This window comes from Myotis yumanensis, unplaced genomic scaffold (assembly GCF_028538775.1).
Source record: "Myotis yumanensis isolate MYYU_CA2020_CCGP unplaced genomic scaffold, mMyoYum1.0.hap1 SCAF_1, whole genome shotgun sequence".
Lineage (NCBI taxonomy): Eukaryota > Metazoa > Chordata > Mammalia > Chiroptera > Vespertilionidae > Myotis > Myotis yumanensis.
The window spans coordinates 195,377,853-195,392,415 of record NW_027223752.1 but is presented as its reverse complement, the minus strand read 5'-3'; the positions used below and the strand labels follow the sequence as shown (position 1 = coordinate 195,392,415).

Sequence of the window (14,563 nt, the reverse complement as noted above, 5' to 3'; positions counted from 1 at the left end):
CAGACCAGGCCATCGTATTTCCCATGGGATTTGATCATTTGCTTCTGGCACACACTCATTTGGTTCCTTGTTCTACTGCTTAGTTTTAAGGCAGGATGGAGGAAGAGGCCTGTGATTGCTGAGGTCTCCTTAGCATCCCTGCTGAACCACTTCATCAGGCCTACTCCTCTCTGTCCATGCTTGGAAAAACTTTTTTTTTATTCTGGTAGATTTCCGTTGGCAAGTTCTAAGCCCCACCCAGATAAATTGTCCAAATGAATTCCCTTGTTTGTTCCCCCAAATCTCTCTGACTCTGGAACTTAAGGCATTAAAATCCTGGAGTCTAAATCAGACTTTCCTTTTATTGAATTCTAATTATAGTAGGTATTATTAATTCAAAGTACAGTGTATTATGATTGCTATACTGATGTCAGTGCTTATTTCTTTTACAGTGCTTTATAGCATTGGCTTCTAGGAGCTCAAATGTAAAAATTCTCATGGTATGGTGTGCCTTTTCATGATTGCCAAAAGGCACATATTTGTCTGGCTTACTTTTTGTCCATCTAGAATAAATGCTTTTTACACAGTTGTTTTTAGCATTTTCCAAACACCACAATCATGAGAGGAGTTGACATCGCAAATTAATGTTTATTGGGGTGCCTGCTGTTCTAACAGCTCCATCCATGGGAACTGCTCTGCAGGCTCACAGCCTTTCCCCCAGTTAATGCAGGAGCAGCTGCAGGCCTCACAAAGTGAAAACTGAATGTCCTCTGTGGCTTCAGAGGAAACAAATTCATTTTCCCCCTGTAAATCAACCAGCTTCTCACTGTGGCGCCTCGATGATCATGACTCTCTTAATAATTAATAAAGTATCCTCCTTCATGACGAATATGTTTATAATAGATTTATTAGGTTGTTTTGCCCAAGAACAAGAGAACAGCTTATGGCTATTTGAATTTCTCTTCCAGTCCACTTAATTTCTTCTTTGCTTTGGTAGTTTATTTTAGCTGGTTGCTTCTTACTGGATTAATTGAGATATTTTGTAATTAATTCTGCAGAGTCAGAAGTATTTTTTCTTTTTCTTTTTATAATGAAAAAGATGGTAAAAAATAAAGTAAAAAGTTCAAACCCAGGGTTATCTATATATATAAAAAGCTAATATGCTAAGTGTCCAACCTCTGACTGGTCGCTATGACCTGCACTGACCACCAGGGGAAAGATGCTCAATGCAGGAGCTGCTGAGCTGCAGTGACTTGGCAGCGGCGGTTCTCAGGTGACACACCCAAAAACCAGAGAGGAGGGAGCCCGATTCCTCACGGGGCTGTGCGATTCCACCTTCAGCTGTGTTTTATGTTGTTGTTGGGGCACTGTCGGTGCCGAATCTGGTTTACTGCACATTTGCGTTTGCATTCCACACCCTGTATGACAGCAACTTTGCAGAGTGCTCTCTCGCACTTCAGGACCCCTCAGGGGATGTTGGAGAGCCAGTTTCAGCCCAATCCCCGCAGGCCGAGGGACCCCACCTGCCAGAGGGACCCTGCTCACTCCGCAGATGCTGGGGAAGGACCATGGGAGGGTGGCTCCATGGCATGTCTGGCCCTTTTTCCCAGTCCTACCCTGCCAGCCACCTTCTAATTAATTTCCTTTCAATGTGCATGAATCCGTGCACCAGGTCACTAGTATAAAATAATCTTAGCTGAAACATACTTTCCTTTTCCTCCTTCATGCATGGAGGTGGGAGTTATCATGTTGTAGCACCAAACTTTTTTTATGGCAAGTCCTTGCAATATATCTTGCCTTCTTTTTAAAATTTCTTTCATCTTTTATTTTTTCAATTACAGTTGACATTTAATATTATATTAGTTTTAAGTGTATAGCATAGTGGTGAGACATTTACATAGCTTACCATGTGACCCCCCCATAAGTTTAGTCCCACCTGGCACCATAGAGTTATTACAATATTTATTTCCTATACTGTACTTTATATCCCAGTAACTGCCAATTTGTACTTCTTAACTCCTTCACTGGTTTTTACCTAACCCCCCAACCCTTCTCCCCTCTGGCAACTATGAGTCTGTTCTCTATCTATAAGTTAGTTTCTGTTTTGATTGTTCGCTTATTTTGTTTTTTAGATTCCACATATAGTTGAAATCATACAGTGTTTGTCTTTCTCTCTTTGACTTAATTCACTTAGCATAATACCCTCTAGGCCTATCTGTGTTGTTGCAAATGGTGAGATTTCAGTCCCTTTTAAGGCCAAGTAATATTTCATTGTATATATGTATCATATCATCTTTTTCCAATCATTTATCAATGGACACTTAGCTGGTCCCATATCTTGGCTATTGTATATGAAATGTCTTTTCTTTTGTCTCTTAGTATAGCCATTTTTTTAAAGTCTATTTTTCCTGATGTAAGTATTGCTATTCCAGCAAAATTTCCATTTGCATGAAATATCTTTTTTCATTCCTTCACTTTCAGTCTGTGTATGTCTTTCGATCTGAAATGAGTCCCTTAGACAGCTTATGTATGGAGCTAGTTTTCTTCTCCATTCAGTCTCCCTGTGTCTTTTGTTTGAGCATTTAATACATTTACATTTAAAGTAATTATTGATAGGTATGCAGTTATTGCCATGTTATCATTCATATGTTTTAATTTTTTTCTTCTCCTTAAAGAAGTCCCTTTAACATTTCTTGTAATACTGCTTTTGTAGTAATGAACTCCTTTAGCTCTTTTGTTTCTGGAATGCGTTATCTTAATGTGTGTTTCACTTAGGTTGTAATGGTTTATATTCCTAGGATATGGAAGCTTGAGCCTGGAGATACTTAGCATTTGATTGGATAGTCACCTATAAGAATGTTTGTCCACGTTAGGTTTAAGGCTTCTGAATTCACAGGATTGGGCATGAAATCTTGTGCAAACAGCTTTTCTCATGAAAACTTTGGCACTTGTAATCAATACCAGTAATAGCTAGTACTGAATTAGGAAGTATTAGGAACTATACATTTGTAATTTAATATTTCTCTCTATATATACATGGGTATATATATGGATAGAGATATAGGGACACATAAAAGGGTGCTATTTTGTAGTGTTTGAAAGAGATCAAGTTTGATGAAAATGAAAGGTAAAATAAATTTTAAAATGGAAGGAAATTCACATGTTTCTTTTCTACATGTGTTTGCAAGTGTGAGAAGGGCTCAAAGAAAGCAATCCTCATTTCCTTAAAGTTAGACTCAGAGCTCCTGTTATGCAGGTCCTGGAGTATATCTGATAAGCTATATGTACTCCATGCTTGACAGTTTTAGGATGCTTTCTGGTTCTGCTGTCAGTTTTGCCTCTTTCAGATTAAACTTCCTTTTTAGTGTAGGATAGGATCTGAATGGTCTGCTAAAACAGCACCCCTACCTGCATCCTCTAATTAGAGCATTTAGAGTTGAATACAAAAGTGGCCTGGGAAAAATCAATTTCCTTGACTATGAGTTTAAACTGGATCCAGTATCTTAGAAATGAATGTCTTACAATAAACACTCTGCAGGAGTGAATTCTGCTGTGACTGCCCTGCATTGTATAATTTAAGGGGGAGGAAAGGGAAATAGAAGTATATTATACAGAACACATCACCCTGGCTGTGCTTTTTAATGAGGTTAAGCAACATTATTACCATTTATCGATGGACACTTAGCAAAACTGAGTATCTCTTCCCCCCATAAATTGTAAGAAATGTAATCCTGAAGGTTATTAGCATTTGTTCTTTTAGCTGCTTTTATACTTAAAATTCAGTAACACCACACTTGACCAGAATGCCTTTGCCGAGGGGCTATCTCAGGTTTATATATCAATATATAAATTTGGGAAATAATAACTATACTAAAATAGATAAACTATTTATTTATATTAGTTATTAGTTTTCCATGGAGGCAATATCAAATTACTACAAACATGATGGCTTAAAACAACACAAGTCTATTGTCTGGAGGGTCAGAAGTCTGAAATGGGTCCACATGGGCTAAAATCAAGGTGCTGGCAGGGCTGTGTTGCTTCTGAAAGCCCTGGTGGAAAATGTATTTCCTTGCCTTTTTCTGACTTCTAGCGACTGCCCACATTCCCAGGCTTGTGGCCCCTTTTCTCCATCTTCACAGCCAACAATGGCCTGTCCAATCTTTCCCACCTGGTATCCCTCTGACACGGACGCTCCTGCCTCCCTCTTCCACTTATGAGCACCCTTGTGATTTCACTGGACCCACCATAATAATACCAGATCCCTTTTCCAATCTCAAGGTCAGCCGATTAGCAACCTTAATTTTCCCTAGTCATGTAATGTACGTACTCATAGGTTCCAGGAATTAGTGCATGGATATTCTTAAGGGGGTATTATTCTTGCCTACACATCATCTGACCTAAATTTTAACATGATTATGTTGGGTGATACCTTGGCAGTGTACTGAAGGAGGGTGGGGAGCGGTGGTGTAGAAGCAGGAAGATGAGTTAGGTGCAGTGTTGAAAGAGATCAAGTTAAGATAAAGTGGTGGCTTAGACAAAGGTGGTCATAGCAACAGAGGTGGAAGTAACAGGAGCCTGGATATATTTTGAAGGCAATTTGCTGGCCTGGTAGGTATAGGATGTGAGAGAAACAGAAGAGTCACGTGGAATTTTTGGCCTAAGCATTAGGAAAAAATAAGTTGCCATTAATTCGGATGGAAAAAACAGCTGAAAGAGTAGGTTTAGGGGTTTAGTGTTCAGTTTATGGAAAGCTGAGAATGCCTCCTTTAAAAAAAAAAAGGAGCACTGTCTTTTTAATAAAACGTTTTGAACATCTTCTGGTAGATCTGAGTTGTCAAGAAGTTGAATTTACTGGGTAAGGATTAGGAGGGTGATAAAGAAAAAAAATCACTTTTTTTTTTTTTTTTTTTTTGCCTTTGCAATGATTTCTGTTATTTCAGTGATTTATAACCTACAGGACCAGGGAGGTTCTTGTAACATCTTAATATATTCCTGAAACTTCTTCCATGACCACTTTTGCCAGATCATCCTGAACTATGTCAACACTTGCACAAAACTTAAGAAATGGGTATTTCCAAACATAACACACTAATGCATGATGTTAATGATAGAGGGAATTATGACAGGAGGTGTATGGAACTCTCTCAACTATCTTCTCTATTCTGTAAATCTAAAACTGTGCTAACAAATAAAGTTGATTGATTTAAAAAAGAGAGCAAAAGAAAGAAATGGGAGTTTCCTCCAGTATTGAGTCCCTAGAAAACATCTTCTTTCTGTAGCAATTAGCTCTGAGTGGCAGTTTCATGTTATTACTGGGTTTTTATTTCTTTTTTTAAAATTAAATCTTTATTGTTCGGATTATTACAGTTGTTCTTCTTTTTTTCCCCCATAGCTCCCCTCCACCCGGTTCCCACCCTACCCTCTGCCCTTACCCCCCCTCCACTGTCCTCATCCATAGGTGTACGATTTTGGTCCAGTCTCTTTCTGCACCCCCCCCCCCCCCACACACACACCCCTTTACCCCTGAGAATTGTCAGTCCACTCCCTTTCTATGCCCCTGATTCTATTATATTCACCAGTTTATTCTGTTAAACAAGTAAAGTTGATTGATTTAAAAAAGAGAGCAAAAGAAAGAAATGGGAGTTTTCTCCAGTATTGAGTCCCTAGAAAACATCTTCTTTCTGTAAAAATTAGCTCTGAGTGGCAGTTTCATGTTATTACTGGGTTTTTATTTCTTGTATTTGAAGATTCTTTTTAAAGACTTCCTGACAGTGGATTACTTAGTTATTCCAGTGGTTTTGGCAGCCATAGAGGCCTGTGGAACTTGAAAAAACAATAGTTAATATATATATTTGATTTTTTTACAGAGAGGAAGGGAGAGGGATAGTCAGAAACATCGATGAGAGAGAAACATCGATTCAGCTGCCTCCTGCACACCCCCCACTGAGGATGTGCCCGCAACCAAGGTACATGCCCTAGACTGGAATCGAACCTGGGACCCTCCATAGTCTGTAGGCCGACGCTCTATCCACAGAGCAAAATCGGTCAGGGCTAGTTAACATATATTAGGAGAGGTTATTATATTCCAGGTGTTATGTTAAGCACTTTCAATGGCTTATCCTATTTAATTCTTAGAACAAACTGATGAAATCTTTAGGGATTATCTTGGCTACATTTTGTAGGTGGAGTAATTGACGCTAAGAAAGGATAGGAAATAATGGTGCTGGAGTTCCAGCCCAGGTAACCTGACTATACAAGATGCTTCTCCCTGCTGTACCATAATTTCTGCCCAAATTGATCCATGCCATCTATCTGTGCTTGAGATTATTGTGTGTGATTGCTATTAATTTGATACCAATAGGAGATGGCTTTCTGCTCCTCTGTGTGTACTTCTCAAGAAAGCTAAACCTAGCAGCATCCAGCTCTCCAAGAGGGAAAGGAATTTCTGGCCAAAAGGGCCATCTGTGGCCCTGCTGCTAGTTCGTACCAAGCTTCTGACACCTGGTAATGGTCACAAATTGATCCCTGCCTCAGCCTTCAGCATACATCCCACATCATCCAGTAATTTCATGCTTCACTTCCGGTTCCATTGAACACCCGATGGCTTGTGGCCCTCCATCTTCAAAGCCAACAATGGCCTGCCTGACACTGCATCCTTCTGACACTGACTCTCCTGCCTCCCTCTTTCCTGCTACTCTTTTACAAGACCCACTGCCCGGAGAACTGTGTAGCCACTCAGCCCATCAGTGATCTCCCTTCATCTGGCAGCACCAGAAAACTGACAGCTCACCCTGAGACAACTTGGTAACTGCTCAATCAATTGTAGTTTTATCTAAAATTAGGAGCAGGCTTCCTTGTGAATGACTTGACTATAAGCTTCATGAGGCATGGATTGTGTCTGTTTGGTTCACTGTGGTATTTCTAGTGCCAAGCAAAGTATTAGGTACCAAGTTCTTGTTGAATAATCGTATTGTGCACTATGATGTGTAAGTACCTTATAGGGAAACTCAGGTGTCTTTGCTCTAGTAATGCTCTTAGGCTGTTGTCTGTGCCACTAAAGACCACAGAGGAACAGCCAACCAACTAAAGAACCCTACACTCCCCTGCTGACTAAGAAATGGCCATTCCGCACCTACTCCATAAGAAAGGTTTGGGTTTAATGCTACATCCCATAAAGCCCAGCCCTTGTCCTGACCAGGTACTTAGTTTAAAGGTGTTGATTAATGGCAATCACCCTTAACAGTGGAGAACAGATATTTCACATATTGGAGATTTTAAGGACTAATCTAGAGTGAAAAGTATTTTCTTTGAAAAAGTTAGTGAAGCCATCAAATTTCCATCTGCCATCATTTTACATTTCTCTGAGGTCTTGAGTCTACTCAATGGACTGAAACTCATCTATGTTTTTGTGCAGATTTTTATAATATGCCCTGAGATTTCATCCTTGTCCAGGTCTCTTTTGTGCTTCAAAACAAGAAAAGTGTTTATACAGTATTTCAGGGATATATTACCTTTGACTTCTCGCCCAATGCATGCACTCACACTGATCTGTTCTGTGGGATTAGATTACTTTTGACCAGGTGACAGAGTGATGCAAAAACAATTTAAAGTATAACCTCTCTGCAGTATAAACTGCTCCTTTCACTTGTTGATGAAATTGTTCCTATAAACTGTTAGCAAATACAGACTTCTTCATTCAATTCAAACACAGGCAAATATGTAGATCCAGTGCCAAACAGTCCTGGTTTCTTTTTTATTTTCCCAGGCAAGAAAACTGATCAGTGATTTTGCCATCATCTTGTCCATTCTCATCTTTTGTGTAGCAGATGCCCTGGTAGGTGTGGATACTCCAAAATTAATTGTGCCAAGTGAGTTCAAGGTAGGTGAACTTCTGTCTTTTGGTCATTCCTAGGACCCTTTGGCTTTCTTTCCTTCCCTCTATTATTCTAGTTTGTCATATCTGTCCTTAGTTAGTTTTGTACAATTATCCATTTCTTTACATATTTTGAAAATGTTCTCTTGATAGGCACATGTATACATTTACCCGTTTCTTTATTAAAATTAAGTGTCTGAATGATCATATGAAAAGTTAAGATTACATTGATTTTTATGAAAAATACCTTATGGTAACATTACAAACTTTGCTTTATACTTTTAGAGTATTTTAAAATATTCAGAGTATTTTCATACAACTCATCACTTTGACCCATATAATAATTCTAGGATGCAATGTAAGTATCGTCATCCTTATTTTATGAAGTTGATTTTTAAGCTAAAAAAATTAAGTAAAATACCCACAATTACATTACTACCTCAGTGATCTTTTTCTGCTACCAAACTACCTGCCATGTAAACACATATTTATGTATAATGTGCATTTTAGTAATTACAAAGAAGATACAGGAATTATTCATTTTATATTGTTGGTATTTGCAGGCCCAATAGCTAAAATTTACATTTCAGTCATTCTTAATATTTCATACCTAAGTATCCATTATAAGTTTTTTACCTATTTTCTAGAACACTTAACCTTTTTTTCCATCATGGAGACCATATACTTGCTAAGAAAAACTAAATTAACTATAGTTTTAGCTTAGTAACTACTCAGTGAGGAAGGGATATCTATGTTATAGCAAATAGAATATGTTTGCATTATCTCTTCCATCACATATTCATTAGCAAAGAAAAGTTCTCATTCATTTAATCATTAGTTCATTTAAACCAACATGTACAGGATGTGTGCTTTGAATTAGGCTCTATATTGGATATTTGCAATGCATCAATGAGCAAGACAAAGTTGCTTTTCTTACAAGCTCACAACCTGGTAAAGGTAGTACAATCTGGATAAATCCAGTGATGGAGTTATGAGCAAGTAAGAGGAAAAACAGAAATATCTTCAGAGGAGAAGTGAGACTTTTTTGATAGTAAATACAGAGAAAATAATTCATAGGTAGGATTTTATTTTAGTTTACTTACATTGTTTAAAGTCAGAATAAAGGATAGGATTTTTTTTGTAGTAGAGATATATGATTTGCTGATAGACGATAGATTGGGAACTAGAAGAATAACTGTATTTTTTCATTTTCTGTGGTATTTCTGAGGATTTAACCAATTATCCTGGGTTATTTTTCATATATAAAATAAGAAACACCAGAGTGTTCAAATAAGTTTGAGTATAACATAAAAATACTTGTAGCTTTTTATATATTATAAAGTCATTATAATGTGGCAATATTAGAAACAACTTCAGTGTAATTGCTCAAGTCCATGGACAAAGGTCATGGTAGTTTTGTAATTTCTTGCCTATCTCTTTACTGAACATCACATCTGGGTTTTTTCTTATGGCCAGCCCTTAAGCTTAAATTCCTTTCTTCCACATTGAGTCCTTATCTTAGATTGTTTTTTTCCACCGGATCTGTATTCTTAGTCTCCTTCATTTAAAATACTGCCTTAAAAATCAGCTCCTTTAGGAAACGTTTGGTGAATAATCTTCTTTGTCCAGTTTACCCATAAAACTCTTTCCATTTTTTCTGTTGGCTCTCCAAAATTAAAAGTGTATCTCCCCTGTTGATTTTTCACAAAGTGGTATGTATTCATATTGGTTGTTTTCTCTCTTCTTCAAGCCAACAAGTCCGAACCGCGGTTGGTTTGTCCCACCATTTGGAAAAAACCCCTGGTGGGTGTACCTGGCAGCTGCTATCCCCGCTTTGTTGGTCACCATTCTCATTTTCATGGACCAGCAAATCACAGCTGTGATTGTGAACAGGAAGGAGCATAAACTCAAGGTAAATGTTTGTGGTAATGGTTATCATTGCCTTCTCCTTTCTTTGAAGTACTTGCAAACAAATATCAATTCAAATTAAGATGGTTTGATTGGGAGTTATATTATAACCACTGTTCCTGGCAGAGTCATAGGTCACGTTGTGTTGACACATCTACTCAACATAATACTTTAAAGAGATTTCATTTAAATCCAAAAAAGTTGTTTCACGTTGTATTTCCTTAGCTGCTGAAGAGAGCAATTTCAGCACCAAACCCAGTTGTCGATTTATGGTTGGGAATATCTTTGGGGATTACTCTTTTTTTTCTCTTATGAAATTACATCTCTTGGAAAGACCAAGAAAGGCATGTATTCCTATTGATAACATTATGATAACATTACAAACTCTGCTTTATACTTTTAGGTTTTTATGGGGGTTTTTTAGTTGACCAATTTAGTAGGCTGTATTTACAGTATCTTTGTTTTATTTCCCCTGTATCCCTAGGATTTACCTCCTGTTCATAGAGTTCAGAAGGTCACTCTAATCCAGTCTTACACCCTTAAGGACTCCCATGATCTCTCAGGGCAGGCTTGGACTCCAGGGCTTGCTGACTGTAGATTTCCTCTTTCTTGTTGCCATTGTTTTTTGTTTTTATGTCTAGTTATTTCTCTGACTGTCTGGTAGCCATGATATGTATAAGATATTTTTTGTATCTTGTCAAGCACTTTCAGATGTTCTATACTGGGAGGGGTTCAGCATTGATTTAGTTTGAAAGACTGAAAATGGATGTTGGCTAATATATTTTATTCTGAAAAAATTTTGCAAACATAACCTTCATTTTGATATATAGTTGGCCAGATTTTTATGTCTTTGGACACATAAAACTATTTTCATTTTGCTTAAGTTTTCTTATTAATAAAAATCATAATTTTGAATTTAGAAAATTTGGGATTGAAAAAAAACCCCAGAATTTTTGATTCTCCCATCCCCTGTAGAAAACATTGGAAAATCAAGACCTATTAGGATTTTCCTCTTAGAAATAGGAGTTGAGTCGTAAATAAAAAATAAGTTTTCATCACTTTTGTAATTGCTTATTTGAAGTCATTCCTTTGAATGATAATGTCTATAGAGTAAGTGCCAGTCTTCTGACACAAATCTAATGATACTAGTGGAGATTTCATCATGAATTAAAGGCTTTTCACTCTGGATATTGTTTTGTTTACATTTGTTAGTCAAGGAATGTGAAAATTGGAGATATTGTCTAAAATTATAAAGGTCCCTGACTACTATGAAATTGAGTCCAGAGAGAAACCTGAAATAGTGAGGGAGATGGAAGCATTGTGATATTAAAAGCAGCATGGTTTTGGGTGGCATTTGCTTTGGCTCTGGGTCAAATGGCACTGGCTGGCTGGAGGCTCTGTTTGGGATGGGATCCACCTTTCCATTCTCCTGCACAGCTCTGTCTTGATGTAGGAATGCCAGGGCACTTGGCTTTTCTTTTTTGGCCATCATTTTGGTTAGTTTTCCCCACATTACCCTTGCAGAGCACTCCAAAGCAAACCAGGTTCAGCAAGGTCATGTCTTATCCAAGGTCATCCCCCGAATCATTACAGAGACAAGAAGAGTGTGTGAACTTCAGATCACAAAGCAAGGGATACTTCTCACAAGGAAAGTGATTTTAAGTGTTATAGATAGGGTGTGGGAGAGAGAAATAGTTTGGGATAGATATATATTAGGTGATTGTAGCAATAAATTTTGTCTGATATTCTCTATAATAAAACCCTAAATTTTAATGGGTTTTCTTGGATAACTAAAAAATCTGCCTTGCTTTCATTTTTTTCTTTTTATTCCTGCTGTCAAAACTTAGATCCTTTTATTTCATGTCTAGAGTATTCTAATTGTTTAGCTAATGGTTTAGTTAATAACCACTCTCTTTTGCTTCATTCTAAAAGCAATAAATTTTCTTTTAAGTGTGTTTTTAACCCTGGCTGGTGTGGCTCAGTTGGTTGAGCATCAACCCAGGCACCAAGAGGTGTCTGATTAGACTCCCAATCAGGGCACATGCCTGAGTTGCAGGTTTGATTCCTGGCAGAGGGAACAAGGCAACTGACCAATATTTCTCTCTCACATCTATGTTCCCATCTCTCGTTCTCCCTCTTCTTTCTTCTCTCTGTAAAAATTAATAAAAATATTTTGTAAAAAGTGTAGTTGTTATATGTCAGTCCTCTATTTCTAAACCTTTATACCTTGGCCTCTACATCTTTGCCCCTTGAAGAAAATCAGTTTGCCTTAGCCTGGGATTTACTAGTAAGTCTCTTTGTGATATGATCTCCACCTAAATTTAAAATGATTCTCTTCACATACTGTACAATAATGTGGCCAAATTAATTGCTGGTTTCTCTTCAAGTCTGGCAGTTTTTCTGCTAGTTATCCCACTCCTTAGTGATTACCATTTATCATATATCATCAAAATCCTCACCATCCCTTAAGGTACTCCAAATATAAACATTTGTTAGTGTAACGTTCACTCCTAATGTAATTTCTATTGTTTTTGTTTTTGCTCTTAGTAATTTTGTATTATTCTGTGGCACTGTCCACACACTGTCTCGCAAGGTAGATATTTTGTGTATTTACCTTATGTCCTTTTCTGGGCCAACACGTTTTTAAGCTAAAGACCATGTTTTAGTCCTGTTTTCCACTCTCATGTGGCCCATCACATGATTGCCATATAGCAGACTCAATAAATACGCATTGAAGAATTTTGTTATCTTGGGCCACATGGTTCTCAGAGGTGTTGCACTGTTTGAGATGGGTGATAACTGGAAACCATGCCAGCCCATCTCCAGTCCTCACAGTGAGTGCTTATAGTATTCCATACCTGTTTAGATGTCATCACTGCAGGAATTTTTTGGGTTCTTTCTAGACCTAGTTAAACACTTTATCCTCTGTTCTTTTGGGTATCTCTTTCGAACTTCTTTGAATGTGCATTTGGATTGCATGTAGTTTGTGTACAAATATAAGTCCTCTCATCCTATTGTGAGCCCTTTGGTGGGAAGAACTATGTCATGGTTCTCAGTGTCCCTGTAAACCTTTATTGTCTGGATCATGGGGGCTCCTAGCGTGAATGCTTATTCTGTGTCTATGCATATGTGTATATTGCTCCTGACCCCTTTGTAATATTAACAGATGTAAACTTTAGATTATTTGGCTAGTCTTTTTCTCTCATAGTTTATTTCTGTATTTGCATTTCTATTACTTATGCTTTCTATAACAAAGCATGTACAGCATCAAAAGGAAGTGAAGTTTCACTTCCTGTCTCTTTACTTAAAATAATCTCCAGTTTCAGAAGGTAGAACATTCTTTGGATTTGTATTCTTGAAGACAAGGAAATTTTTTAAACTTTAAAGGTTATACTTAACCTCTCAAGCCTGTATTAATCCTTGCTATGTATGGAGCACTCATGTTAAATGTTGAAGATAAAAATCGTTCTAAGTTATGGTCTCAATGTGTTTATGGAAAGGAAGACTTTTTGAAGAGAGTGATGTTAAGAGGCACAGAGTAATTATCTATGTATTATTTTGCCCCAGAACTTTTATTTATTCTGGTGCTTTTGCTTTCTCAGGTTTGTATTCTGCTTTGTAAATTCCTCATATTACCTCTTTGGTATTATGTGGTCCCTTTTTGCTAGTCTCCAGGATATTTTACTCAAACTTCTTTTAGTCAAAAGAGTTTAAGAAAGCATCAAGATAGCTCATAGCATAGATTTTTCTGCAACAGCTAATTCTTTTGACCCATTGATCTGGCCAGTGTCCACATCTTGAGGTTATTACAGCTTTCTTGGAGACAAGATTTGGGGATCCTGCCTGCTAACTACCCCGGTGGTACCTCTAATATAGTCTTGAGTGATTTAAGCTAAATAGGGTTTAAAACTATGTGATATTCCCAGCTGCTATCAACCTCCATTCCTTCCCCCCAAAATGACTCATATTTCTACCAATTAACAAATAAAGTTTTAATTTTTTGAATGGCCAATAAATAAATTATAGTTGACATTCAGAAGAATGTATACATCCTATTTGTCATTCATTTTTTAAAAATATTTTTTATTGATTTTAGAGAGAGATAAATAGACACATAGATGAGAAAGAAACATAGATCAGCTGCCTCCCGCATACCCCCACTGGGGATCGAGCCTGCAACCTGGTCATGTGCCCTGACCAGGAATCGAACCAGAGACCTCTTAGTTCATGGGTCGATGCTCAACCACTGAACCACACCATCTTGATTGTCATTCAGTTTTTAGTAAAGATTAATTGAGAATTGACTATATATCATGCACTCTGCTAAAGTATTCAGAATACAGTTGCAGTCCTATTGTTACTCATAGTCTAATGTCAAAGACAGATAAATACATATACAACTTTAAAACAGTGCGATGAGTGCTGTGATCGAGGAAAGCATGAGATAACAGATAGAAAAACATGAAAAAGGAGACCTAACCTTAAGGAACTCAGCCATCTCACCTGACTGAGGCAGGAAAAACTACCAGAAAAGGTGAAGACTGATTTGTTTTAAGAATGAGTAGTACTGAGCCAATGGAAGAAGAAGGCAGAGTAGCCGTTATTCCAGGCATGGGGTGCTGTGTGGGCAAAGAGACAAAGGCATTAGTGAGTAAGATATATTCAAGCAATTACACGTGGTTGAAAGTAGTCATGGCATAGGAATCAAGCAGGGGACAGGTGAACGGTGAGGTTACAGATGTGAACAGAAGCCATATCATGAGTGGCATATAGCAAGGACATAAGACACATCCCCAGGCA

General features: G+C 37.6%; 1 protein-coding gene across 4 annotated transcripts in view; it reads left to right on the top strand.

Moving 5' to 3' along the window:
• Positions 1–14,563, top strand: part of SLC4A4 (solute carrier family 4 member 4) — a 328,200-nt gene that overhangs the window by 288,280 nt on the left and 25,357 nt on the right. For all 4 annotated transcript variants that reach the window (XM_070395274.1, XM_070395285.1, XM_070395260.1 and 1 more), the window contains 2 exons: positions 7,748–7,861; positions 9,606–9,767. In XM_070395274.1, coding sequence (XP_070251375.1) covers positions 7,748–7,861; positions 9,606–9,767 — 276 coding nt within the window. The remainder of the gene's footprint in view (positions 1–7,747; positions 7,862–9,605; positions 9,768–14,563) is intronic.